At 42.0% G+C, this 25,436-nt stretch overlaps 1 protein-coding gene across 1 annotated transcript in view; it reads left to right on the top strand.

Annotated features, from left to right (window-relative positions):
- The window catches only part of RTF1 (RTF1 homolog, Paf1/RNA polymerase II complex component), a 213,836-nt gene extending 191,804 nt beyond the window's left edge, over positions 1–22,032 (top strand). Inside the window, exons 17-18 of the mRNA XM_053697868.1 lie at positions 20,418–20,529; positions 21,334–22,032. Of these exons, the coding sequence (XP_053553843.1) occupies positions 20,418–20,529; positions 21,334–21,440 (219 nt within the window). The 3' untranslated portion in view covers positions 21,441–22,032. The remainder of the gene's footprint in view (positions 1–20,417; positions 20,530–21,333) is intronic.
- The last annotated feature ends 3,404 nt before the right edge of the window (positions 22,033–25,436 follow it).

Genomic DNA, 25,436 nt, shown 5'->3' with positions numbered 1-25,436 from the left:
GACCTTCTAATTCAGGCTCCTTTCTCCATCCCTATCTAGATTTTCTGTAGCTGACTGGGTGGAGATTGAGCGCCTAGTTTTTAGACGTGGTTTTTCTGAAGCGGTCATTGAGACTGCTTCAGGCTCGCAAACCAGTTGCTCATAAGATTTACCACAAGATATGGCGTAAATATCTTTATTGGTGCAAATCTGAAGGGTTCTTCTGGAGCCGGGTGAGGATTCCCCAAATTTTCTTTTCTGCAGGATGGCCTGGGGAAGGGTTTGTCAGTCGGTACTCTAAAAGGTCAATTTATGCGTTGTCTATCCTTTTGCATAAACATCTGGCTGACTTACCAGATGTTCAAGCTTTTGTTCAGGCCCTGGTTGGTTAGGATCAGGCCTGTGTTTAAACCTGTTGCTCCTCCATGGAGCCTTAACCTAGTTCTTAAAGTTTTGCAGCAGGCTCCGTTTGAGCCGATGCATTTTGTCGATATCAAATTTTTGTCCTTTTCTCCTTGCCATTTCTTCCACTCACGGAGTTTCTGAGCTTTCAGCTCTGCAGTGTGATTTTCCCGTACCACCTTTCATGCAGATAAGGCAGTCCTTCGTACTAAATTGGGGTTTCTCCCTAAGGTGTCAGATCAAAGCATTAATCAGGAAATTGTACTTCCTTCTTTTTGTCCTAATCCTTCCCATAAGGAACGTGTCTTACATAACTTGGATGTTGTGCGGGCTCTAACATTTTACTTACAAGCTACTAAAGATTTTCAACAGACTTCTGCCCTTTTTGTTGTTTTCTCTGGAAAGCGTAAGGGTCAGAAGGCCACTTCCACTACTATATTTGTTGAGAAGTCTGATTCGGTTGGCTTATGAGACTGCTGGACAGCAGCCTCCTGAGAGAATTACGGCTCATTCCACTAGGGCTGTCTTTTTCTTTAACTTTCAAAAATGAAGCTTCTGTGGAACAGATTTGCAAGGCGGCTACTTGGTCGTCCTCTACATACTTTTTCCAAATTCTAGAAATTTGATACTTTTGCTTTTTTCTCCATCCCTGTTCATTCCATGTCCTCTAGCTTGGGTATTGGTTCCCACTAGTAATTGGAATGTCGTCATGGACTCTCCATGGCATAGGAAAGAAAACCATTTATGCTTACCTGATAAATTTATTTTCTTTTTCTAGATACGATGAGTCCACGGATTTCATCCTTGTGCGATATCACCTCCTGGTCAGCAGGAGGAGGCAAAGAGCTCCAGAGCAGAGCTGTATAAATAGCTCCTCCCAACCCAGTCATTCGACCGAAGTTAGGAAGAGAAAGGAACAGCCAAGGAGCAGAGGTGTCTGAAGTTTAACAAAAATTTAATAACCTGTCTCATAGAACAGGGCGGGCCGTGGACTCATCGTATCGAAAAAGAAATAAATTTATCAGGTAAGCATAAATTTCCTTTTCTTTTTCAAGATACGATGAGTCCACGGATTTCATCTTTACTTGTGGGATACAATACCAAAGCTATAGTACACAGATGAAATGGGAGGGGAAAGACAGGGAACCTAAACTGAAGGCACCACTGCTTGAAGAACTTTCCTCCCAAAAACAGCCTCATTTGAGGCAAAGGTATCACATTTGAAATCCGTGGACTCATCATATCGAAAAAGAAATACATTTATCAGGTAAGCATAAATTTCCTTTTTTTTTCCGGACATATAGTCCACAACCCTGACCTCTCTTTTTTTAATTATAATTTTTTGAGTAAACCTCAGGCACCTTTTCACCCTTGTGTGTGTTCTTTTTCCATTTCCTTCGGCTGAATGACCTGGGGTTATGGGTAAGGCAGTTACACTTAACAGCTTTTCTGGGCTGCTCTTTGCCTTCTCCTGCTGGCCAGGAGTTGAATATCCCACTAGTAATTGGAATGACGTTGTGGACTCCATGTCCGGAAAGAGAAATTTATCAGGTAAATATAAATTTTTTTGTTTTTACTTTTCAGTTTCCGCCACATCTTTAGAGTTCAGAACACTTGTGGATGCCCCTTTATTTCTTTCCAATTGCATGGATTGTCCACAAATCCATTCTAATTACTAGTGGGAATTCAACTCCTTGGCACCAGGAGGAGGCAAAGAACACCCCAGCAGAGCTGTTAAGTATCACTCCCACTTCCCACAAACCCCCAGTCATTCAGCCGAAGGAATATGGAAGGTGAAGCTGGAAGAGAGTTCCTTGGAGACAAATACCAGGGTATGTTTTATGGGGACGATCATTGTCTCGATCTCCATGAAGATTTTCCTGACGGAGGTCAGAAAATCCAAACTTCTTGCTGCCTGTCTTTACTTTGGTCCTCTATCCATCAATCAGTGGCACTGTGTATGGAAGTAATTGGTCTCAAGGTGGCTTCCATGGACATGTATTCCTTTTGCTCATTTCCATTTGAGACCGCTACAGTTATGCATGCTCAGACAATAGAACGGAGAACACTCAGACCTCTGAGGATAGTCCTAGACAACCAGACGAGAGACTGTCCTGGTGGATTTCTCAAGACCATCAGTCCCAGGGCACATGTCTCCTGAGACCATCTTGGGGGATTGTGACACAAGGACACCAGCCTTTCGGGCTGGGAAGTAGTTTGAGGTTCCTTAAGAGCTCAGGGACTTTGGACTCAGGAGTTGTCTACTCTCACAATTATCCTATAGTTGTTATCTTCAATGCCCTAATAGCTTGGCCTCAACTGAGTTTGGTCTGGTTTATCCGATTCCAATCGAACAACATTACTTTGGTGGCGTATATCAACCATCAGGGAGGAACACAGAGCTTTTAAGCTACAAAGGCGGCTCGAGTTTTTCAGTGGGCGGAGTCTCACAAATGCCACATCTGTTATCCACATCCCATAATCTGGGAAGCAGATTATGTAAGCAGACAGACTTTTCATCCAGAGGAGTTGGGCCCTTTATCCGGAACTGTTCTCTATGATAACCCTCAGGTGGGGAGTTCCGGAGTTGGATCTGATGGTGTCTCGCCTAAACGCCAAACTTCCAAAATACTGGTCAAGATCTAGAGATCCACAAGCAGCTCTGGTCACCGCTTTGGCGGTTCCTTGGGACTGGTAAAGATGTTGTCCTTTTTCCCCTTGGTAGTTGGCTCTGAAGAAGGACCTTCTACTTCATGGTCCTTTTCCTACATCCAAATCTAGATTTTCTGAAGCTGACTGCTTGGAGATTGAATGCCTCGTCTTGTATAGATGAGGTTTTTCAGAAAAGGTTTTGATACCATGCTTCAGACTCCTAAGCCAGTAACTCGCAAGATTTACCATGAGGTGTGGCGTAAATACCTTTTTTGGTGTGAATCTAGGGGTTTCTCTTGGAGTCGGCTGAGTGTTCCTCACATATTGTCCTTCAGGAGGGCCTGGAGAAGGGCTTGTCAGTCAGTACTCTGAAGGGTCAGATCTCTGCCCTGTCAATTCTTTTGCATAAATGTTTGGCAGACTTGCCAGATGTTCAATCTTTAGTTCTGGCCTTGGTCAAGAATCAGGCCTGCGTTTAAATCTGTTGCTCCTCTATGGAGCCTTAATCTTGTTCTTAAGGTTCTGCAGCAGGCTCCATTTGAGCCTATGCTTTCTGTTGATATTAAATTATCTTGGAAAGTTGTTTCTTCTCAAGATTTCTTCTGCTCGTAGAGTATCGGCTTACCTTTTTATTTTCTCCAACATTGGTGTGTCCGGTCCACGGCGTCATCCTTACTTGTGGGATATTCTCTTCCCCAACAGGAAATGGCAGAGTCCCAGCAAAGCTGGTCACATGATCCCTCCTAGGCTCCGCCCACCCCAGTCATTCTCTTTGCCGTTGCACAGGCAACATCTCCACGGAGATGGTTAAGAGTTTTTTGGTGTTTAAATGTAGTTTTATTCTTCTATCAAGTGTTTGTTATTTTAAAATAGTGCTGGTATGTACTATTTACTCTGAAACAGAAAAGGATGAAGATTTCTGTTTGTAAGAGGAAGATGATTTTAGCAGACAGTAACTAAAATCGATTGCTGTTTCCACACAGGACTGTTGAGATGAAGTAACTTCAGTTGGGGGAAACAGTTAGCAGACTTTTCTGCTTAAGGTATGACTAGCCATATTTCTAACAAGACCATGTAATGCTGGAAGGCTGTCATTTCCCCTCATGGGGACCGGTAAGCCATTTTCTTAGTTAAACATAAAGAATAAAGGGCTTCAAAAAGGGCTTAAAAACTGGTAGACATTTTTCTGGGCTAAAACAATTGCTTTACTAGGCATATTATGCAGATTCTAACTAATTATTGGTATTATAATCTTGGGGAACGTTTAGAAAAACGGCAGGCACTGTGTTGGACACCTTTTTCAGATGGGGGCCTTTCTAGTTATAGACAGAGCCTCATTCTAGGACTGTATAGGGGTTAAATGTAAAAACGGCTCCGGTTCCGTTAATTTAAGGGTTAAAGCTCTGAAATTTGGTGTGCAATACTTTTAATGCTTTAAGACACTGTGGTGAAATTTTGGTGAATTTTGAACAATTCCTTCATACTTTTTCACATATTCAGTAATAAAGTTTTCAGTTTGAAATTTAAAGTGACAGTAACGGTTTTATTTTAAAACGTTTTTTGTGCTTTGTTGACAAGTTTAAGCCTGTTTAACATGTCTGTACCATCAGATAAGCTATGTTCTATATGTATGAAAGCCAATGTGTCTCCCCATTTAAATTTATGTGATAATTGTGCCATAGTGTCCAAACAAAGTAAGGACAGTAATGCAACAGATAATGATATTGCCCAAGATGATTCCTCAAATGAGGGGAGTAAACATGATACTACATCATCCCCTACTGTGTCTACACCAGTTATGCCCACACAGGAGGCCCCTAGTACATCTAGTGCGCCAATACTTATTACCATGCAACAATTAACGGCTGTAATGGATAACTCCATAGCAAATCTTTTATCCAAAATGCCTACTTATCAGAGAAAGCGCGATTGCTCTGTTTTAAACACTGAAGAGCAAGAGGGCGCTGATGATAACTGTTCTGACATACCCTCACACCAATCTCAAGGGGCCATGAGGGAGGTTTTGTCTGATGGAGAAATTTCAGATTCAGGAAAAATTTCTCATCAAGCTGAACCTGATGTTGTGACATTTAAATTTAAATTAGAACATCTCCGCGCACTGCTTAAGGAGGTGTTATCTACTCTGGATGATTGTGACAATTTGGTCATTCCAGGGAAATTATGTAAGATGGACAAGTTCCTAGAGGTTCCGGTGCCCCCCGACGCTTTTCCTATACCCAAGCGGGTGGCGGACATAGTAAATAAAGAGTGGGAAAGGCCCGGCATACCTTTTGTTCCCCCCCCCCTATATTTAAGAAATTATTTCCTATAGTCGACCCCAGAAAGGACTTATGGCAGACAGTCCCCAAGGTCGAGGGGGCGGTTTCTACTCTAAACAAACGCACTACTATTCCTATCGAAGATAGTTGTGCTTTCAAAGATCCTATGGATAAGAAATTAGAGGGTTTGCTTAAAAAGATTTTTGTACAGCAAGGTTACCTTCTACAACCAATTTCATGCATTGTTCCTGTCACTACGGCAGCGTGTTTCTGGTTCGAGGAACTAGAAAAATCGCTCAGTAAAGAATCTTCGTATGAGGAGGTTATGGACAGAGTTCAAGCACTTAAATTGGCTAACTCTTTTGTTTTAGATGCCGCTTTGCAATTGGCTAGATTAGCGGCGAAAAATTCAGGGTTTGCTGTCGTGGCGCGCAGAGTGCTTTGGCTAAAGTCTTGGTCAGCGGATGTGTCTTCCAAGACAAAATTGCTTAACATTCCTTTCAAAGGTAAAACATTATTTGGACCTGATTTGAAAGAGATTATTTCAGACATCACTGGGGGAAAGGGCCACGCCCTCCCACAGGATAGGTCTTTTAAGGCTAATAATAAGCCTAATTTTCGTCCCTTTCGCAGAAACGGACCAGTCTCTAATTCTGTATCCTCTAAGCAAGAGGGTAATACTTCACAACCCAAACCAGCCTGGAAACCAATGCAAGGCTGGAACAAGGGTAAGCAGGCCAAGAAGCCTACCACTGCTACCAAAACAGCATGAAGGGATAGCCCCCGATCTGGGACCGGATCTAGTGGGGGGCAGACTTTCTCTCTTTGCTCAGGCTTGGGCAAGAGATGTTCAGGATCCTTGGGCGCTAGAAATAGTTTCTCAAGGTTATCTCCTGGAATTCAAGGAACTACCCCCAAGGGGAAGGTTCCACAGGTCTCAATTATCTTCAAACCAAATAAAGAGACAGGCATTCTTACATTGTGTAGAAGACCTGTTAAAGATGGGAGTGATACATCCAGTTCCAATAAGAGAACAAGGAATGGGATTTTATTCCAATCTGTTCATAGTTCCCAAAAAAGAGGGAACATTCAGACCAATTTTGGATCTAAAGATCCTAAACAAATTTCTCAGGGTACCATCGTTCAAAATGGAAACTATTCGAACGATCCTACCTACTATCCAGGAAAATCAATTTATGACTACCGTGGATTTAAAGGATGCGTACCTACATATTCCTATCCACAAGGAACATCATCAGTTCCTAAGGTTCGCTTTTCTGGACAAGCATTACCAGTTTGTGGCACTTCCATTTGGATTAGCCACTGCTCCAAGGATTTTCACAAAGGTACTAGGGTCCCTTCTAGCGGTTCTAAGACCAAAGGGCATTGCAGTAGTACCTTACTTGGACGACATCCTGATTCAAGCGTCGTCCCTGTCAAAAGAAAAAGGCTCATACGGACATCGTCCTAGCCTTTCTCAGATCTCACGGATGGAAGGTGAACAAAGAAAAAAGTTCTCTGTCCCCGTCAACAAGAGTTCCCTTCTTGGGAACAATAATAGATTCCTTAGAAATGAGGATTTTTCTGACAGAGGTCAGAAAATCAAAACTTCTAAGCTCTTGTCAAGTACTTCATTCTGTTTCTCGTCCTTCCATAGCGCAGTGCATGGAAGTAATAGGATTGATGGTTGCAACAATGGACATAGTTCCTTTTGCACAAATTCATCTAAGACCATTACAACTGTGCATGCTCAGACAGTGGAATGGGGATTATACAGACTTGTCTCCGACGATTCAAGTAGATCAAAAGACCAGAGATTCACTCCGTTGGTGGCTGACCCTGGACAATCTGTCACAGGGAATGAGCTTCCGCAGACCAGAGTGGGTCATTGTCACGACCGACGCCAGCCTAGTGGGCTGGGGCGCGGTCTGAGAATCCCTGAAAGCTCAGGGTCTATGGTCTCGGGAAGAGTCTCTTCTCCCGATAAACATTCTGGAACTGAGAGCGATATTCAATGCTCTCAGAGCTTGGCCTCAACTAGCAAAGGCCAAATTCATAAGGTTTCAGTCAGACAACATGACGACCGTTGCATATATCAATCATCAGGGGGGAACAAGGACTTCCCTGGCGATGAAAGAAGTGACCAAGATAATTCAATGGGCGGAGGATCACTCCTGCCACTTGTCTGCGATCCACATCCCAGGAGTGGAAAATTGGGAAGCGGATTTTCTGAGTCGTCAGACATTCCATCCGGGGGAGTGGGAACTCCATCCGGAAATCTTTGCCCAAATAACTCAATTATGGGGCATTCCAGACATGGATCTGATGGCGTCTCGTCAGAACTTCAAGGTTCCTTGCTACGGGTCCAGATCCAGGGATCCCAAGGAGACCCTAGTAGATGCACTAGTAGCACCTTGGACCTTCAACCTAGCTTATGTATTCCCACCGTTTCCTCTCATCCCCAGGCTGGTAGCCAGGATCAATCAGGAGAGGGCCTCAGTGATCTTGATAGCTCCTGCGTGGCCACGCAGGACTTGGTATGCAGACCTGGTGAATATGTCATCGGCTCCACCATAAAAGCTACCTTTGAGACAGGACCTTCTTGTTCAGGGTCCATTCGAACATCCGAATCTGGTTTCCCTCCAACTGACGGCTTGGAGATTGAACGCTTGATTTTATCAAAGCGTGGGTTTTCAGATTCTGTAATAGATACTCTGATTCAGGCTAGAAAGCCTGTAACTAGAAAAATTTACCATAAAATATGGAAAAAATATATCTGTTGGTGTGAATCTAAAGGATTCCCATGGAACAAGATAAAAATTCCTAAGATTCTATCCTTTCTACAAGAAGGTTTGGAGAAAGGATTATCTGCAAGTTCTCTGAAGGGACAGATCTCTGCTTTATCTGTTTTACTTCATAAAAGACTGGCAGCTGTGCCAGATGTTCAAGCATTTGTTCAGGCTCTGGTTAGGATCAAGCCTGTTTACAGACCTTTGACTCCTCCCTGGAGTCTAAATCTAGTTCTTTCAGTTCTTCAAGGGGTCCCGTTTGAACCCTTACATTCCGTAGATATTAAGTTATTATCTTGGAAAGTTTTGTTTTTGGTTGCAATTTCTTCTGCTAGAAGAGTTTCAGAGTTATCTGCTCTGCAGTGTTCTCCGCCCTATCTGGTGTTCCATGCAGATAAGGTGGTTTTGCGTACTAAGCCTGGTTTTCTTCCGAAAGTTGTTTCCAACAAAAATATTAACCAGGAGATAGTTGTACCTTCTTTGTGTCCGAATCCAGTTTCAAAGAAGGAACGTTTGTTACACAATTTGGACGTAGTCCGTGCTCTAAAATTCTATTTAGAGGCTACTAAAGATTTCAGACAAACATCTTCCTTGTTTGTTGTTTATTCTGGTAAAAGGAGAGGTCAAAAAGTGACTTCTACCTCTCTTTCCTTTTGGCTTAAAAGCATTATCCGATTGGCTTATGAGACTGCCGGACGGCAGCCTCCTGAAAGAATCACAGCTCACTCCACTAGGGCTGTGGCTTCCACATGGGCCTTCAAGAACGAGGCTTCTGTTGACCAGATATGTAAGGCAGCGACTTGGTCTTCACTGCACACTTTTGCCAAATTTTACAAATTTGATACTTTTGCTTCTTCGGAGGCTATTTTTGGGAGAAAGGTTTTGCAAGCCGTGGTGCCTTCCACCTGATTTGCTCCCTCCCTTCATCCGTGTCCTAAAGCTTTGGTATTGGTTCCCACAAGTAAGGATGACGCCGTGGACCGGACACACCAATGTTGGAGAAAACAGAATTTATGCTTACCTGATAAATTACTTTCTCCAACGGTGTGTCCGGTCCACGGCCCGCCCTGGTTTTTTAATCAGGTCTGATGAATTATTTTCTCTAACTACAGTCACCACGGTATCATATGGTTTCTCCTATATATATTTCCTCCTGTCCATCGGTCGAATGACTGGGGTGGGCGGAGCCTTTGCTGGGACTCTTTGCCATTTCCTGTTGGGGAAGAGAATATCCCACAAGTAAGGATGACGCCGTGGACCGGACACAACGTTGGAGAAAGTAATTTATCAGGTAAGCATAAATTCTGTTTTTTATGCGGATTAGGTGGTCCTTTGTACCAAGTTTGGATTTCTTCCTGCATTATCAATCAGGAAATTGTCATTCCTAATCCTTCTAAGAAGGAGCATCTGTTTCATAACCTGGATGTTGTGCGTACTCTGAAGTTCTATCTGATGGCAACTAGAGACTTTTGACAATCTACTGCCCTTTTTGTTGTGTTCTCTGGTAAATGTAAAAGCCAGAAGAACACTTCGTCTACTCTTTCTTCTAAGTGTGATCAGTCCACGGGTCATCATTACTTCTGGGATATTACTCCTCCCCAACAGGAAGTGCAAGAGGATTCACCCAGCAGAGCTGCATATAGCTCCCCCCCTCTACGTCACTCCCAGTCATTCTCTTGCACCCAACGACTAGATAGGATGTGTGAGAGGACTATGGTGATTATACTTAGTTTTATATCTTCAATCAAAAGTTTGTTATTTTAAAATAGCACCGGAGTGTGTTATTATCTCTCTGGCAGAGTTTGAAGAAGAATCTACCAGAGTTTTTGTTATGATTTTAGCCGGAGTAGTTAAGATCATATTGCTGTTTCTCGGCCATCTGAGGAGAGGTAAACTTCAGATCAGGGGACAGCGGGCAGATGAATCTGCATAGAGGTATGTAGCAGCTTTTATTTTCTGACAATGGAATTGATGAGAAAATCCTGCCATACCGATATAATGTCATGTATGTATACTTTACACTTCAGTATTCTGGGGAATGGTACTTCACTAGAATTACACTGTAAGAAATACATAAAGCTGTTTAATAACTAGAGATTATGTTTAACGTTTTTGCTGGAATGTAAAATCGTTTTCATTTACTGAGGTACTGAGTGAATAAATGTTTGGGCACTATTTTTCCACTTGGCAGTTGCTTAATCTGTTTTCTGACAGTTTCTGTTCTCCCTCACTGCTGTGTGTGAGGGGGAGGGGCCGTTTTTTGGCGCTTTTACTACGCATCAAATATTTCAGTCAGCAACTCATTGTATTCCCTGCATGATCCGGTTCATCTCTACAGAGCTCAGGGGTCTTCAAAACTTATTTTGAGGGAGGTAATTTCTCTCAGCAGAGCTGTGAGAATTATAGTTTGACTGAGATAAAAAACGTTTATTCTGTAATTTGTTTCCGGCTTTCAGAATTTGTTATCTTTGCTAATGGGATTAAACCTTTGCTAAAGTTGTGTTATTTACAAGGATTGAGGCTATAACTGTTTCAATTTATTAATTTTCAACTGTCATAGATCTTCTGTGCTTCTTAAAGGCACAGTACGTTTTAATATTATTCTAATTGAATTGTATTTCCAAGTTACAAGTTTATTTGCTAGTGTGTTAAACATGTCTGATTCAGAGGATGATACCTGTGTCATTTGTTGCAATGCCAAAGTGGAGCCCAATAGAAATTTATGTACTAACTGTATTGATGCTACTTTAAATAAAAGTCAATCTGTACAAATTGAACAAATTTCACCAAACAACGAGGGGAGAGTTATGCCGACTAACTCGCCTCACGTGTCAGTACCTACATCTCCCGCTCAGAGGGAGGTGCGTGATATTGTAGCGCCGAGTACATCTGGGCGGCCATTACAAATCACATTACAGGATATGGCTACTGTTATGACTGAGGTTTTGGCTAAATTACCAGAACTAAGAGGTAAGCGTGATCACTCTGGGGTGAGAACAGAGTGCGCTGATAATATTAGGGCCATGTCGGACACTGCGTCACAGGTGGCAGAACATGAGGACGGAGAACTTCATTCTGTGGGTGACGGTTCTGATCCAAACAGACTGGATTCAGATATTTCAAATTTTAAATTTAAACTGGAAAACCTCCGTGTATTACTAGGGGAGGTGTTAGCGGCTCTGAATGATTGTAACACAGTTGCAATACCAGAGAAAATGTGTAGGTTGGATAAATATTTTGCGGTACCGACGAGTACTGAGGTTTTTCCTATACCTAAGAGACTTACTGAAATTGTTACTAAGGAGTGGGATAGACCCGGTGTGCCGTTCTCACCCCCTCCGATATTTAGAAAAATGTTTCCAATAGACGCCACCACAAGGGACTTATGGCAAACGGTCCCTAAGGTGGAGGGAGCAGTTTCTACCTTAGCTAAGCGTACCACTATCCCGGTGGAGGATAGCTGTGCTTTTTCAGATCCAATGGATAAAAAATTAGAGGGTTACCTTAAGAAAATGTTTGTTCAACAAGGTTTTATATTGCAACCCCTTGCATGCATTGCGCCGATCACGGCTGCAGCGGCATTCTGGATTGAGTCTCTGGAAGAGAACATTGGTTCAGCTACTCTGGACAACATTACGGACAGGCTTAGAGTCCTTAAACTAGCTAATTCATTCATTTCGGAGGCCGTAGTACATCTTACTAAACTTACGGCGAAGAATTCAGGATTCGCCATTCAGGCACGCAGGGCGCTGTGGCTAAAATCCTGGTCAGCTGATGTTACTTCTAAGTCTAAATTGCTTAATATACCTTTCAAATGGCAGACCTTATTCGGGCCCGGGTTGAAAGAGATTATCGCTGACATTACAGGAGGTAAAGGCCATGCCCTGCCTCAAAACAAAGCCAAAGCCAAGACTAGACAGTCTAATTTTCGTTCCTTTCGTAATTTCAAAGCAGGAGCAGCATCAACTTCCTCTGCACCAAAACAGGAAGGAGCTGTTGCTCGCTACAGACAAGGCTGGAAACCTAACCAGTCCTGGAACAAGGGCAAGCAGACTAGGAAACCTGCTGCTGCCCCTAAAACAGCATGAATTGAGGGCCCCCGATCCGGGATCGGATCTAGTGGGGGGCAGACTTTCTCTCTTCGCCCAGGCTTGGGCAAGAGATGTTCAGGATCCCTGGGCGCTAGAGATAATATCTCAGAGATACCTTCTGGACTTCAAATACTCTCCTCCAAGAGAGAGATTTCATCTGTCAAGATTGTCAACAATCCAGACAAAGAAAGAGGCGTTTCTACGCTGCGTACAAGAGCTCTTGTTAATGGGAGTAATCCATCCAGTTCCACGATCGGAACAGGGACAGGGGTTTTACTCAAATCTGTTTGTGGTTCCCAAAAAAGAGGGAACTTTCAGACCAATCCTGGACTTAAAGATCCTAAACAAATTCCTAAGAGTTCCATCGTTCAAGATGGAGACTATTCGGACAATTTTACCTATGATCCAAGAGGGTCAGTACATGACCACTGTAGATTTAAAAGATGCTTACCTTCACATACCGATTCACAAAGATCATTATCGGTACCTAAGGTTTGCCTTCCTAGACAGGCATTACCAGTTTGTGGCTCTTCCATTCGGATTGGCTACAGCTCCAAGAATCTTCACAAAGGTTCTGGGTGCTCTTCTGGCGGTACTAAGACCGCGGGGAATCTCGGTAGCTCCATACCTAGACGACATTCTGATACAAGCTTCAAGCTTTCAAACTGCCAAGTCTCATACAGAGTTAGTGCTGGCATTTCTAAGGTCACATGGATGGAAGGTGAACGAAAAGAAAAGTTCACTCGTTCCACTCACAAGAGTTCCCTTCCTGGGGACTCTTATAGATTCTGTAGAAATGAAGATTTACCTGACAGAGGACAGGCTAACAAGACTTCAAAGTGCTTGCCGCACCCTTCATTCCATTCAACACCCCTCAGTGGCTCAATGCATGGAGGTAATCGGCTTAATGGTAGCGGCAATGGACATAGTACCCTTTGCACGCTTACACCTCAGACCACTGCAACTGTGCATGCTAAGTCAGTGGAATGGGGATTACTCAGACTTATCCCCTTCTCTGAATCTGGATCAAGAGACCAGAAATTCTCTTCTATGGTGGCTTTCTCGGCCACACCTGTCCAGGGGGATGCCATTCAGCAGACCAGACTGGACAATTATAACAACAGACGCCAGCCTTCTAGGTTGGGGTGCCGTCTGGAATTCTCTGAAGGCTCAGGGACAATGGAGTCAGGAGGAGAGTCTCCTGCCAATAAACATTCTGGAATTGAGAGCAGTTCTCAATGCCCTCCTGGCTTGGCCCCAGTTGACAACTCGGGGGTTCATCAGGTTTCAGTCGGACAACATCACGACTGTAGCTTACATCAACCATCAGGGAGGGACAAGAAGCTCCCTAGCTATGATGGAAGTATCAAAGATAATTCGCTGGGCAGAGTCTCACTCTTGCCACCTGTCAGCAATCCACATCCCGGGAGTGGAGAACTGGGAGGCGGATTTCTTAAGTCGTCAGACTTTTCATCCGGGGGAGTGGGAACTTCATCCGGAGGTCTTTGCCCAAATACTTCGACGTTGGGGCAAACCAGAGATAGATCTCATGGCGTCTCGACAGAACGCCAAGCTTCCTCGTTACGGGTCCAGATCCAGGGATCCAGGAGCAGTCCTGATAGATGCTCTGACAGCACCTTGGGACTTCAGGATGGCTTACGTGTTTCCACCCTTCCCGTTACTTCCTCGATTGATTGCCAGAATCAAACAAGAGAGAGCATCAGTGATTCTAATAGCACCTGCGTGGCCACGCAGGACTTGGTATGCAGACCTGGTGGACATGTCATCCTGTCCACCTTGGTCTCTACCTCTGAAACAGGTCCTTCTGATACAGGGTCCCTTCAAACATCAAAATCTAACTTCTCTGAAGCTGACTGCTTGGAAATTGAACGCTTGATTTTATCAAGACGTGGGTTTTCTGAGTCAGTTATTGATACCTTAATACAGGCTAGGAAACCTGTTACCAGAAAGATTTACCATAAGATATGGCGTAAATACCTATATTGGTGTGAATCCAAAGGTTACTCTTGGAGTAAGGTTAGGATTCCTAGGATATTGTCTTTTCTACAAGATGGTTTAGAAAAGGGTTTATCTGCTAGTTCATTAAAGGGACAGATCTCAGCTCTGTCCATTCTGTTACACAAACGTCTGTCAGAAGTTCCTGACGTCCAGGCTTTTTGTCAGGCTTTGGCCAGGATTAAGCCTGTGTTTAAGACTGTTGCTCCACCATGGAGTTTAAACCTTGTTCTTAATGTTTTACAGGGCGTTCCGTTTGAACCCCTTCATTCCATTGATATAAAGTTGTTATCTTGGAAAGTTCTATTTTTAATGGCTATTTCCTCGGCTCGAAGAGTCTCTGAATTATCAGCCTTACATTGTGATTCTCCTTATTTGATTTTTCATTCGGATAAGGTAGTCCTGCGTACTAAACCTGGGTTCTTACCTAAGGTAGTTACTAACAGGAATATCAATCAAGAGATTGTTGTTCCTTCTTTATGCCCAAATCCTTCTTCAAAGAAGGAACGTCTACTGCACAACCTGGATGTAGTCCGTGCTCTAAAATTTTACTTACAGGCAACTAAGGAATTTCGACAAACGTCTTCTCTGTTTGTCATTTACTCTGGGCAGAGGAGAGGTCAAAAAGCTTCCGCTACCTCTCTTTCTTTTTGGCTTTGTAGCATAATTCGTTTAGCTTATGAGACTGCTGGACAGCAGCCTCCTGAAAGAATTACAGCTCATTCTACTAGAGCTGTGGCTTCCACTTGGGCCTTCAAGAATGAGGCCTCTGTTGAACAGATTTGCAAGGCTGCAACTTGGTCTTCGCTTCATACTTTTTCCAAATTTTACAAATTTGACACTTTTGCTTCATCGGAGGCTATTTTTGGGAGAAAGGTTCTTCAGGCAGTGGTTCCTTCTGTATAAAGAGCCTGCCTATCCCTCCCGTCATCCGTGTACTTTTGCTTTGGTATTGGTATCCCAGAAGTAATGATGACCCGTGGACTGATCACACTTAACAGAAGAAAACATAATTTATGCTTACCTGATAAATTCCTTTCTTCTGTAGTGTGATCAGTCCACGGCCCGCCCTGTTTTTAAGGCAGGTAAATATTTTTTTAATTTATACTCCAGTCACCACTTCACCCTTGGCTTTTCCTTTCTCGTTGGTCCTTGGTCGAATGACTGGGAGTGACGTAGAGGGGGGGAGCTATATGCAGCTCTGCTGGGTGAATCCTCTTGCACTTCCTGTTGGGGAGGAGTAATATCCCAGAAGTAATGATGACCCGTGGACTGATCACACTACAGAAGAAAGGAATTTATCAGGTAAGCATAAATTATGTTTTTTGGTTGAGTAGTGTTATTCTGTTGGCTTATGAGACAGCTGGACAACAGCCTCCTGAGAGAATTTCGGCTCATTCCACTAGGGTTGTCTCTTCTTGGACTTTTGAAAATGAGGCTTCTGTGGAACAGATCTGAACGGTGGCCATTTGGTCCTCTGTTGCATAATTTTTTACAAATTCAATGTTTTTGCCTCAACTGAGGCCTCCTTTGGGAGGAAAGTTCTTCAAGCGCTGGTGACTACTGTTTAGGTCCACCTTACATATTCTCCCTTCCATTCTGTGTCCCCTAGCTTGTGTATTGGTTCCCACTAGTAATTAGAATGGATTGTGGACTCTCCATGCCATTGGAAAGAAAACAACATTTATGCTTACCTGATAAATTATTTTCTTTCCTGGCATGGAGAATCCACGACCTGCCTTTGATTTATTTTTAAGACTGCTTTTTTTTAAAAAAAAAAAAAAAAAAACCTCAGCCACCTCTATACCCTTTGTGTCCTATTCTCTTTCCATAGTCCTTCGGCTGAATGACTGGGGGTTTGTGGGAAGTGGGAGTGATACTTAACAGCTTTGCTGGGGTGTTCTTTGCCTCCTCCTGATGGCCAGGAGTCTAATTACCACTAGTAATTAGAATGGATTTGTGGACTCTACATGCCAGTAAAGAAAATCATTTATCAGGTAAGCATACATTTTGTTATTCTGTGTGTGTGTTTTTTTTTCTCCATGAATTTAATGTGTCTAGGACACAATTAAAAACAAAAACAAACTTTCAATCAACTAGTGCTGATAACCCTGTTATCTCACCTGAGGTTTTTTTCCCTGTTCCATAGGCTATTTAAATGCATTTTAGAGAGTACACCAAGCTTTTTTTTTTTTTTTTTTTTTTTTTAACCCCCCCCCCCCCCATTACCAGCTTTTATATAATCAGCTTTGAGAAATTGATTAGTTGAAATTTTTTTTTTTTTTTTGCCAAACACACTACTTTTTTTCTTAGAGCAGGGTTCTTCAAACATTTTTTTTCACTAAGGTCCAGTGCAATGATAACACATACCTTTGCAACCCTATTTTTATGCTTGTTCTTAAAATCCCTTAACTGCAATTTATGGCAAAGTGACTAAAATGTGTGCGTACTTTTTTTATTCCTGTTTGTAGTAAAACTTTTAGTGTGTTGTAAAAGGAAATAATGCACACCACAAGCACACACTCGAGTCGCGACCCAGTAATGAGTCCTGACCCATGGTTTGAAGAACCCTGCCTTAGAAGGTAGTATATTTCTCTTGTAAGGTGTATCCAGTCCACGGGTTTATCAATTACTTGTGGGATATTCTCCTTCCCAACAGGAAGCTGCAAGAGGACACCCACAGCAGAGCTGTCTATATAGCTCCTCCCCTAACTGCCACCCCCAGTCATTCTCTTGCAGCTCTACTGGGAGGCGGATTTTCTAAGTCGGCAGACTTTTCATCCAGGGGAGTGGAAGCTCCATCTGGAGGTATTTGCCCAGCTGATCCAACTATGGGGCAAACCAGAACTGGATCTGATGGCGTCTCGTCAGAACGCCAAGTTTCCTTGTTACGGGTCCAGGTCAAGGGATCCCCAGGCAGCGCTGATAGATGCTCTAGCAGTGCCCTGGTCCTTCAGCCTGGCTTATGTGTTCCCACCATTTCCTCTCCTCCCTCGTCTGATTGCCAAGATCAAGCAGGAGAGAGGTTCGGTGATTTTGATAGCACCTGCTTGGCCACGCAGGACTTGGTATGCAGATCTGGTGGACATGTCATCCTTTCCACCATGGACTCTGCCGCTGAGGCAGGACCTTCTACTCCAAGGTCCATTCAAACATCCAAATCAAATTTCTCTGCGGCTGACTGTTTAGAGATTGAACGCTTGATTTTATCAAAACGTGGTTTCTCCGAGTCGGTCATTGACACCTTGATTCAGGCTCGAAAGCCTGTCACCAGGAAAATCTATCATAAGATATGGTGTAAATATCTTCATTGGTGTGAATCTAAGGGTTACTCATGGAGTAAGGTCAGGATTCCTAGGATATTATCCTTTCTCCAAGAAGGATTGGAGAAGGGATTTTCAGCTAGTTCCTTAAATGGACAGATTTCTGCTCTGTCTATTCTTCTGCACAAGCATCTGGCAGATGTTCCAGACGTTCAGGCGTTTTGTCAGGCTTTAGTTAGAATCAAGCCTGTGTTTAAACCTGTTGCTCCGCCATGGAGTTTAAATTTAGTTCTTAAAGTTCTTCAAGGGGTTCCGTTTGAACCTCTGCATTCCATAGATATCAAGCTTTTATCTTGGAAAGTTCTGTTTTTGGTAGCTATCTCTTTGGCTCGAAGAGTTTCTGAGTTATCTGCCTTACAATGTGATTCCCCTTATCTGATCTTCCATGCAGATAAGGTAGTTTTGCGTACCAAACCTGGGTTTCTTCCTAAGGTGATATCTAATAAGAATATCAATCAGGAGATTGTTGTTCCGTCACTGTGTCCTAATCCTTCTTCAAAGAAGGAACGTCTATTACACAATCTTGATGTGGTTCATGCTTTAAAGTTTTATTTACAAGCTACTAAGGATTTTCGTCAAACATCTGCATTGTTTGTTGTCTACTCTGGACAGAGGAGAGGCCAAAAGGCTTCGGCATCTTCTCTTTCTTTTTGGCTGAGAAGCATAATCCGTTTAGCTTATGAGACTGCTGGCCAGCAGCCTCCTGAAAGAATTACAGCTCATTCCACTAGAGCGGTAGCTTCCACATGGGCTTTTAAAAATGAGGCCTCTGTTGAACAGATTTGTAAGGTGGCAACTTGGTCTTCGCTTCATATTTTTTCTAAATTCTACAAATTTGATACTTTTGCTTCCTCGGAGGCTATTTTTGGGAGAAAGGTCTTGCAGGCAGTGGTGCCTTCCGTTTAAGTTCCTGCCTTGTCCCTCCCTTCATCCGTGTCCTAAAGCTTTGGTATTGGTATCCCACAAGTAATGGATTAATGGATGAACCCGTGGACTGGATACACCTTACAAGAGAAAACAAAATTTATGCTTACCTGATGAATTTCTTTCTCTTGTGGTGTATCCAGTCCACGGCCCGCCATGTCACTTTAAGGCAGGTGTTTTTTTATTTTTAAACTACAGTCACCACTGCACCCTATAGTTTCTCCTTTTTTCTTGCTTGTCTTCGGTCGAATGACTGGGGGTGGCAGTTAGGGGAGGAGCTATATAGACAGCTCTGCTGTGGGTGTCCTCTTGCAGCTTCCTGTTGGGAAGGAGAATATACCACAAGTAATGGATGAACCCATGTACTGGATACACCACAAGAGAAATAAATTTATCAGGTAAGCATAAATTTTGTTTTTTTTAGGAACTAGTCTTGATGCTATCAGTTCCACTGTGACAGGGGGGGGGCATTTCTCTCTCAGAACGTTATAGCTAATTAAAATATAGAACAAATAGTTATTTGTTCCATTTTCAATCTAGGAACCTAAAATCTTTCTCCTCCTTACAATGACCTGAATTTTCCATATCTCCATGTAGATTCAATACCTGTAGGGACAAGGCCAATCAATCTAAAAACCTTCCTCCTCTTACAAATCCCCATGAAGGTATCACACAAATCCAAATCCTTTTCTGGTAAGGGACAGTTTAGGCCTTATTCAGAAGATCTGGTTTCAGTCTGTCCAGGATTAGTGGGTTCTAAGCATAGTTTCTCAGGATTTCAGAATAGATTTTAAATTGTGTCCTATTAAAGGAAAGTGTCTTGTTTCATTTTCTAATAGACCTTTTAAAAACAAAAGCTTATCAGACAGTTCTAAATCTGGAATTTATGACACTAATAGTCCCAGTTTTGAAACAAGTTTAAAAAAAAAGTTACTTTTAGGCCTTTACTGGAATTATGAAACCTGGACTATTTTTTTTTTCCCCCTTGTCAATAAGATCAGTTTATCTACTATCTTTCTATTCTTAGACCATCTTCAGTCTTTCAGGATAAACTCTTCGATTTTGTATTTCTACAGCTCCCAGATTTTTAAAAAAAGTCCTAGTAACAAAATTGTCTGTAAAAAGCACTCTGTCCTAGTGGATAGTTTCTTCTGAGGGTGTCCTTTTAATCGTATAACTTGGGAGAATTTCTACATAGGGCAATCTCTTGTATTTTATCAGTCTGGGGTTCCTGGAGAACACAGGGAATTTATCTTGAAACTCAGTGTAAACTTGAGGTCCCTACAGAGCTGGCCTCTTCTGAAAAGAGAAGATGATCTGATGTTTCAATCAGTCACTTATAGCTGTAGCTTATATGCTTAATCAAGAGGGAACTTCAAGATTCTTTTAATTTGGACACAGAAAGATTGTATTGTGCTTTCCAGGAAGAAGCACTGGGTAGCAATTTTTCCTAATTTGACAATCCCTTTCAAAAGATTGATCTCTCCATCAAGTAGTTTTCAAATAGATTGTGGGTCAGTGCGGTTTATATAAAATCTGACTTCTGTTTTCAGGATTCATAGCTCAGGCTGAATATAATTTTCTCCAGTTAGGCTATAGTGTCTGGTAAATAGGTGCCTGCCTTCTTGTCCCACCCATTTACTCATGGACTCTGCAGCATCATGGGTATTAGATCCCATGATTAATTGCTTCTGGGCTCTCACCACATTATGAAAGAAAACAAAATGTGTGCCTACCGTAGAAATTAATTTCTTTCATGCTGGTGAGTCCATAAAACCCACCCATATTGATAAGTTTAATTGGCAGCAGTTCTAGTGTGTGGGAGGGATTAATAGCTCTTGTATTATTGGATACATTTTGCTGCCTCCTAGTAGCCAGGAGTAAAGAAAAAATAATATATATTATTTTTTATTTTTTTTCTTGTTTTGTAATTTTATAAATATATTCATTTTTCATTTTTAGAGTCAAAGCAAGGACAAAGATGGTAACCCCAAGTCAACAAGTGACCTCTCAGAAGACCTATTTAAAGTGCACGATTTTGATGTAAAGATTGACCTGCAGGTTCCTAGCTCAGGTACGTTAAGTGCATAGCACTTCACCTAGTACTACTATGTATTGTTACTGCTTCTGTTTTTTTTTTTTGTTTTTGTTTTTTTTTTTTTTTTTTGTTTTTTTTTTGTGGTTTTAAAAAGCCTGTTTTAAAGGGATATAAAGAAGCAATGATAATGTGCCTCTACAGTATTTTCTTATTGCACTATTTTTGTGTGTTTAACAACTGCAAAGGGGTTAAACACATTTAGCTACAAACTAGTAATACACTGCCAACCTTGAGCTGTGAACACAACTGGTGATTGGTGGCAATGCACATATGCTGCCCTCAATTGGCTCAGTGGCTATGTTAAGCTATGAACCTGCAGTGTATTAGTCTGGAGCTGACATAAACTGATTTGTCCCGTTTTCTTGGGTTAAAACCATTAAGTTTAAGCAATATTGCAATAATATTTAATAATAAAATAAAATACTTGCATCATGAAAATATGTTCATGCTGTGTATAAGATAGGTATCAAACGTCCACTAGACAAATACCCAGCAATAAAACTAAATGCAATGGTTCATCGCAAACAATGTGATGAAATTTAAATTAAGAATATTATTTGTAGAATATAGAACTGTTTAAATCTGTTTCTAGCACATTGGTTAAACACGATGGGCAGAATATTATTAAATCAAGAATACTGTGTAGACTATATAACTGTTAAACAATATTTAGCTTGTGGTGTTTAAACTATGTACTTCAGTATTTGGAAATAACCACTTGCTATACACAATAATCCGGTGCTATTGGTGAAATATGCCTCCTTTTTTTTGTTCCTGTAGAATCAAAATCGTTGGCCATATCGTCAAAAGCTCCTGCTTCAAAGGATGGAGCTCCACGAAGATCTTTAAACCTTGAGGACTACAAGAAAAGAAGAGGACTAATCTGAGCCTGGCCAGTCCGCTGCTTCTGACCTTGCATGCACATTTCCTGCCTCCTATTTCCTCTTGTCTTTGTTTACCTTTACTGGGCTGGAGCAGCAGCAGAGCCAAAAACAGACTTTGAACCGTAAAAATTTTTTGTAAAATAAACATCCTGGCTATTTACTGTATAGAAATATCCACTTTTTTTTTTTAAATTTTTTTTGTTTGTTTTGTTTTTTTAATTAAAAGAAGAAAAAGCACCTCACCCACGCTCTGTTAATGTTCAGTATTACTATGAAATCGGGAATTCTGAGGCAAACCAAACTGGCACTGCTTATTACCTGTATTTACCATAACTACAACTGAAAGATGTGAAATCGGCAAAAGGTCACCTTTACTTCATCCTCATAATGGAGAATGGAACGTTGAATATATGGATTTATTTTATTTTTTTTGGAGCAATATTCATCATGCTTGTGGGAGGGCTAAATCGGGTACATTTTGTATTTTATTTTAAAACTACAGTACAGTTTCTGTCCTGTTTTCAATTTGTTCAAGCTGTAAATGAGCATCTAAAACTGTAAGGAAGAAATTCATTAAATGATTCTTCATATAAAATGGTAGTCTAGGCCTGTATTTTGTAGACTATGCAAAAAGTGGGATCAAGAGGTAATTCTTTACTTCATTTCTGACAAGGAAGTGGCTTACTGATGAGACTTTAAGATTTTGCTGATTTGTCTCCCCTACAATGCAGCGTTAAAACAGAATAAATTCAGTCCTTGAGTGTCTTAAACAGGCCAGAGTTGTCAACTTGAACACAGATCACTTAAGATGAAAACAGAGAACACATTCATTTTTAAAACTCCTAAGAATAGCATTTTGACACCTCTGAAATTGTGCTCCGCCGAGGACTATAGAATTTCACTCCAACCTCCAAGATTGGATGAGTCAACTCCCATCTTTGGTCTACGCATTTTCACAGTCATTGATTTCCTTTTAGTTTTCCATGTCGTCCTGTGCAAGAATTAAGATTTTTAAATCTTTGTTTATACTTTTTCTTCTGTTATGTGTGATCAGTCCACGGGTCATCATTACTTCTGGGATATAACTCCTCCCCAACAGGAAATGCAAGAGGATTCACCCAGCAGAGCTGCATATAGCTCCTCCCCTCTACGTCAGTCCCAGTCATTCTCTTGCACCCAACGACTAGATAGGATGTGTGAGAGGACTATGGTGATTATACTTAGTTTTTATGACTTCAATCAAAAGTTTGTTATTTTAAAATAGCACCGGAGCGTGTTATTACTTCTCTGGCAGAGTTTGAGGAAGAATCTGACAGAGATTTTTTACTATGATTTTAACCGGAGTCGTTAAGATCATATTGCTGTTCTCGACCATCTGAGGGAGGTAAAGGCTTCAGATCAGGGGACAGCGGGCAGATGAATCTGCATTGAGGTATGTGGCAGTTTTTATTTTCTGAATGGAATTGATGAGAAAAGCCTGCCATACCGTTAAAATGACATGTATGTATACACTTCAGTATTCTGGGGATGGTATTTCACCGGAACTACTGTGTTAAGGTCACTAATCCTTTTAATAACTATTCTCATGTTAAACGTTTTTGCTGGAATGTAGAATCGTTTACATTGCTGAGGTACTGTGTGAATAAATGTTTGGGCATTATTTTCCACTTGGCAGTTTTTTGCTTTAATTGTGACAGTTTCGTTTCTCTTCACTGCTGTGTGGGAGAGGGAGGGGCCGTTTTTGGCGCTCTTTGCTACGCATCAAAAAATTCCAGTCAGCTACTTTTATATGTCCTGCATGATCCGGTTCATTTCTGACAGATCTCAGGGGTCTTCAAACTTCTTTGAAGGGAGGTAAATTCTCTCAGCAGAGCTGTGAGAATTCTTATAGTGACTGTGTATAAAAAAAAAAAAAAAAAAAAAAAACGTTGTTTTGTTTTCTTATGTACAAATTTAATTAGTGTTGTTTTTTACTAATGGGAACAAACCTTTGCTAAAAGTTGTGTTGTTTTAAAATTTGATGCAATAACTGTTTTTCAGTTCATTATTTCAACTGTCATTTAATCGTTAGTACCTCTTTGAGGCACAGTACGTTTTTTGCTAAAAAAGATTATAACCAAGTTGTAAGTTTTTTGCTAGTGTGTTAAACATGTCTGACTCAGAGGAAGATATCTGTGTCATTTGTTCCAATGCCAAGGTGGAGCCCAATAGAAATTTATGTACTAACTGTATTGATGCTACTTTAAATAAAAGTCAATCTGTACAATGTGAACAAATTTCACCAAACAGCGAGGGGAGAGTTATGCCGACTAACTCGCCTCACGCGACAGTACCTGCATCTCCCGCCCGGGAGGTGCGTGATATTTTGGCGCCTAGTACATCTGGGCGGCCATTACAGATAACATTACAAGATATGGCTACTGTTATGACTGAAGTTTTGTCTAAATTACCTGAACTAAGAGGCAAGCGTGATCACTCTGGGGTGAGAACAGAGTGCGCTGACAATGCTAGGGCCATGTCTGATACTGCGTCACAGCTCGCAGAGCATGAGGACGGAGAGCTTCATTCTGTGGGTGACGGTTCTGATCCAAACAGATTGGACTCAGATATTTCAAATTTTAAATTTAAATTGGAGAACCTCCGTGTACTACTAGGGGAGGTCTTAGCAGCTCTCAACGATTGTAACACTGTTGCAATACCAGAGAAACTGTGTAGGTTGGATAAATACTTTGCGGTACCGGCGAGTACTGACGTTTTTCCTATACCTAAGAGACTAACTGAAATTGTTACTAAGGAGTGGGATAGACCCGGTGTGCCGTTCTCACCCCCTCCAATATTTAGAAAGATGTTTCCAATAGACGCCACCACTCGGGACTTATGGCAAACGGTCCCCAAGGTGGAGGGAGCAGTTTCTACTTTAGCTAAGCGTACCACTATCCCGGTGGAGGATAGCTGTGCTTTCTCAGATCCAATGGATAAAAAATTAGAGGGTTACCTTAAGAAAATGTTTGTTCAACAAGGTTTTATATTACAACCCCTTGCATGTATCGCGCCGATTACGGCTGCGGCAGCATTTTGGATTGAGTCGCTTGAAGAGAACCTTAGTTCCTCTACGCTAGACGACATTACGGACAGGCTTAGAGTCCTTAAACTAGCTAATTCTTTCATTTCGGAGGCCGTAGTACATTTAACCAAACTTACGGCTAAGAACTCAGGATTCGCCATACAGGCACGCAGGGCACTGTGGCTAAAATCCTGGTCAGCTGATGTTACTTCTAAGTCCAAATTACTTAATATACCTTTCAAGGGGCAGTCCTTATTCGGGCCCGGTTTGAAAGAAATTATCGCTGACATTACGGGAGGTAAGGGCCATGCCCTACCTCAAGACAAGGCCAAAGCTAAGGCTAGACAGTCTAATTTTCGTCCCTTTCGGAATTTCAAAACAGGAGCAGCATCAACCTCCACTGCACCAAAACAGGAAGGAGCTGTTGCTCGTTACAGGCAAGGCTGGAAGCCTAACCAGTCCTGGAACAAAAGCAAGCAGGCCAGGAAACCTGCTGCTGCCCCAAAGACAGCATGAACCGAGAGCCCCCGATCCGGGACCGGATCTAGTAGGGGGCAGACTCTCTCTCTTCGCCCAGGCCTGGGCAAGAGATGTTCAGGATCCCTGGGCACTAGAGATCATATCTCAGGGATACCTTCTAGACTTCAAATTATCTCCCCCAAGAGGGAGATTTCATCTGTCAAGGTTGTCAACAAACCAGATAAAGAAAGAAGCGTTTCTACGCTGCGTACAAGATCTGTTAACAATGGGAGTGATCCATCCGGTTCCGTGGTCGGAACAAGGACAAGGGTTCTACTCAAACCTGTTTGTGGTTCCCAAAAAAGAGGGAACTTTCAGGCCAATCTTAGATTTAAAGACTCTAAACAAATTACTAAGAGTTCCATCGTTCAAAATGGAAACTATTCGGACTATTTTACCCATGATCCAAGAGGGTC

This window comes from Bombina bombina, chromosome 1, assembly GCF_027579735.1.
Source record: "Bombina bombina isolate aBomBom1 chromosome 1, aBomBom1.pri, whole genome shotgun sequence".
NCBI lineage: Eukaryota > Metazoa > Chordata > Amphibia > Anura > Bombinatoridae > Bombina > Bombina bombina.
Note: the sequence above shows the minus strand (reverse complement) of the source record. Positions and strands in the feature narration are given on the sequence as shown.